This window comes from Bison bison, unplaced genomic scaffold (assembly GCF_000754665.1).
Source record: "Bison bison bison isolate TAMUID 2011002044 unplaced genomic scaffold, Bison_UMD1.0 scf7180017864203, whole genome shotgun sequence".
Lineage (NCBI taxonomy): Eukaryota > Metazoa > Chordata > Mammalia > Artiodactyla > Bovidae > Bison > Bison bison.
In genome coordinates, this window is record NW_011494775.1 from 6,554,064 (window position 1) to 6,555,125 (window position 1,062).

Sequence of the window (1,062 nt, forward strand, 5' to 3'; positions counted from 1 at the left end):
GCTGTGGAGAGAGCACGCCAGGGGTAAGTGAGGTGGGTCTGCCTGTGCTGAGAGCCCAAGGGCCCGGAGGCCATGCTCAGTCAGTAATACCTGAGCTCAGGCCACTGACGACCAGCATGCGGCCCACCTGAGGGACCGGCAGCCAGCCCTGGCTGGGATAGAGGCAGGTGCAGGCACTCACACACATGCATGTGCGCTCACACACGTCTAGGACGCCCCCCTTCCAGGGGTGGGTGCTTACATACAGTCGACTCCGAGGGCAGTGAGGGGCCCACTGCTGTGGCTGCCGGGGTGATGAGAGCCCGGCTGCGGGCCAAGGCCTGCAGGACTGGTTCCCGAGAGCATGGGAGAGAGAGGCGGACAGTGAGATGGGGAGGAGGAGTGCTCGTCAGAGGCAGCAGGGATGCCAGATGGAGGCCAGTCAGAGTCAGGAGGACAGGAGGCAGGAGTGAAGTTGAGTGGGGCGGGGGAAGCCAGGAGACAGAGATCAGACATATGGACACCACTCGCCCTGCATGCACGCACCGTCCTTCGTCATTCCGGCTGCCACGTCCAGGGCCCGCCCGCTGATGTCGCTCACGATGCTGTCCACGGCCTCGTGATGCTTTAGAAACAGAGGACGTATGATGCGATGGTACAGCATATGAGCTCCGTTCCAGGGGCCGGGAGCCATGCAGAACAACAGGAAGGCGCACTATAGGCAGAGGTCAGGAGTCACACTGGGCCTCCTCCATCAGACACCCTTAGGGATGGGCCTGGCCTCCCCCATCAGACACTCTTAGTGATGGACCTGGCTTCCCCCATCAGACACCCCTTTGGGTACCCGCTCCCAAGATAGAGTGGTGTTTCCCGGGTGGTACCAACCTTGCCCGCGTAGTAGAAAGGGAACCAGGACAGGAGTAGATCGCTGAAGAATTCGGCTAGCCCGAACAGGCCGTACACCACCCAGTATGTGAGCCACACAGTGTCGTCCTCTTTGCTTGGGCTCTCGATAGCTTTGATCCTGGGAGAGGCATGGCAGGGTCAGAGGCTGCCCAGAGAGTGCCTCGGCGCGCCACACCC

At 61.8% G+C, this 1,062-nt stretch overlaps 1 protein-coding gene across 1 annotated transcript in view; it reads right to left on the bottom strand.

Annotated features, from left to right (window-relative positions):
* Positions 1 to 1,062, bottom strand: part of REEP6 (receptor accessory protein 6) — a 5,660-nt gene that overhangs the window by 861 nt on the left and 3,737 nt on the right. The window contains exons 3-6 of the mRNA XM_010844631.1: positions 865 to 1,003; positions 526 to 694; positions 246 to 328; positions 91 to 127 (exon numbers count right to left, since the gene is read on the bottom strand). Of these exons, the coding sequence (XP_010842933.1) occupies positions 91 to 127; positions 246 to 328; positions 526 to 694; positions 865 to 1,003 (428 nt within the window). The remainder of the gene's footprint in view (positions 1 to 90; positions 128 to 245; positions 329 to 525; positions 695 to 864; positions 1,004 to 1,062) is intronic.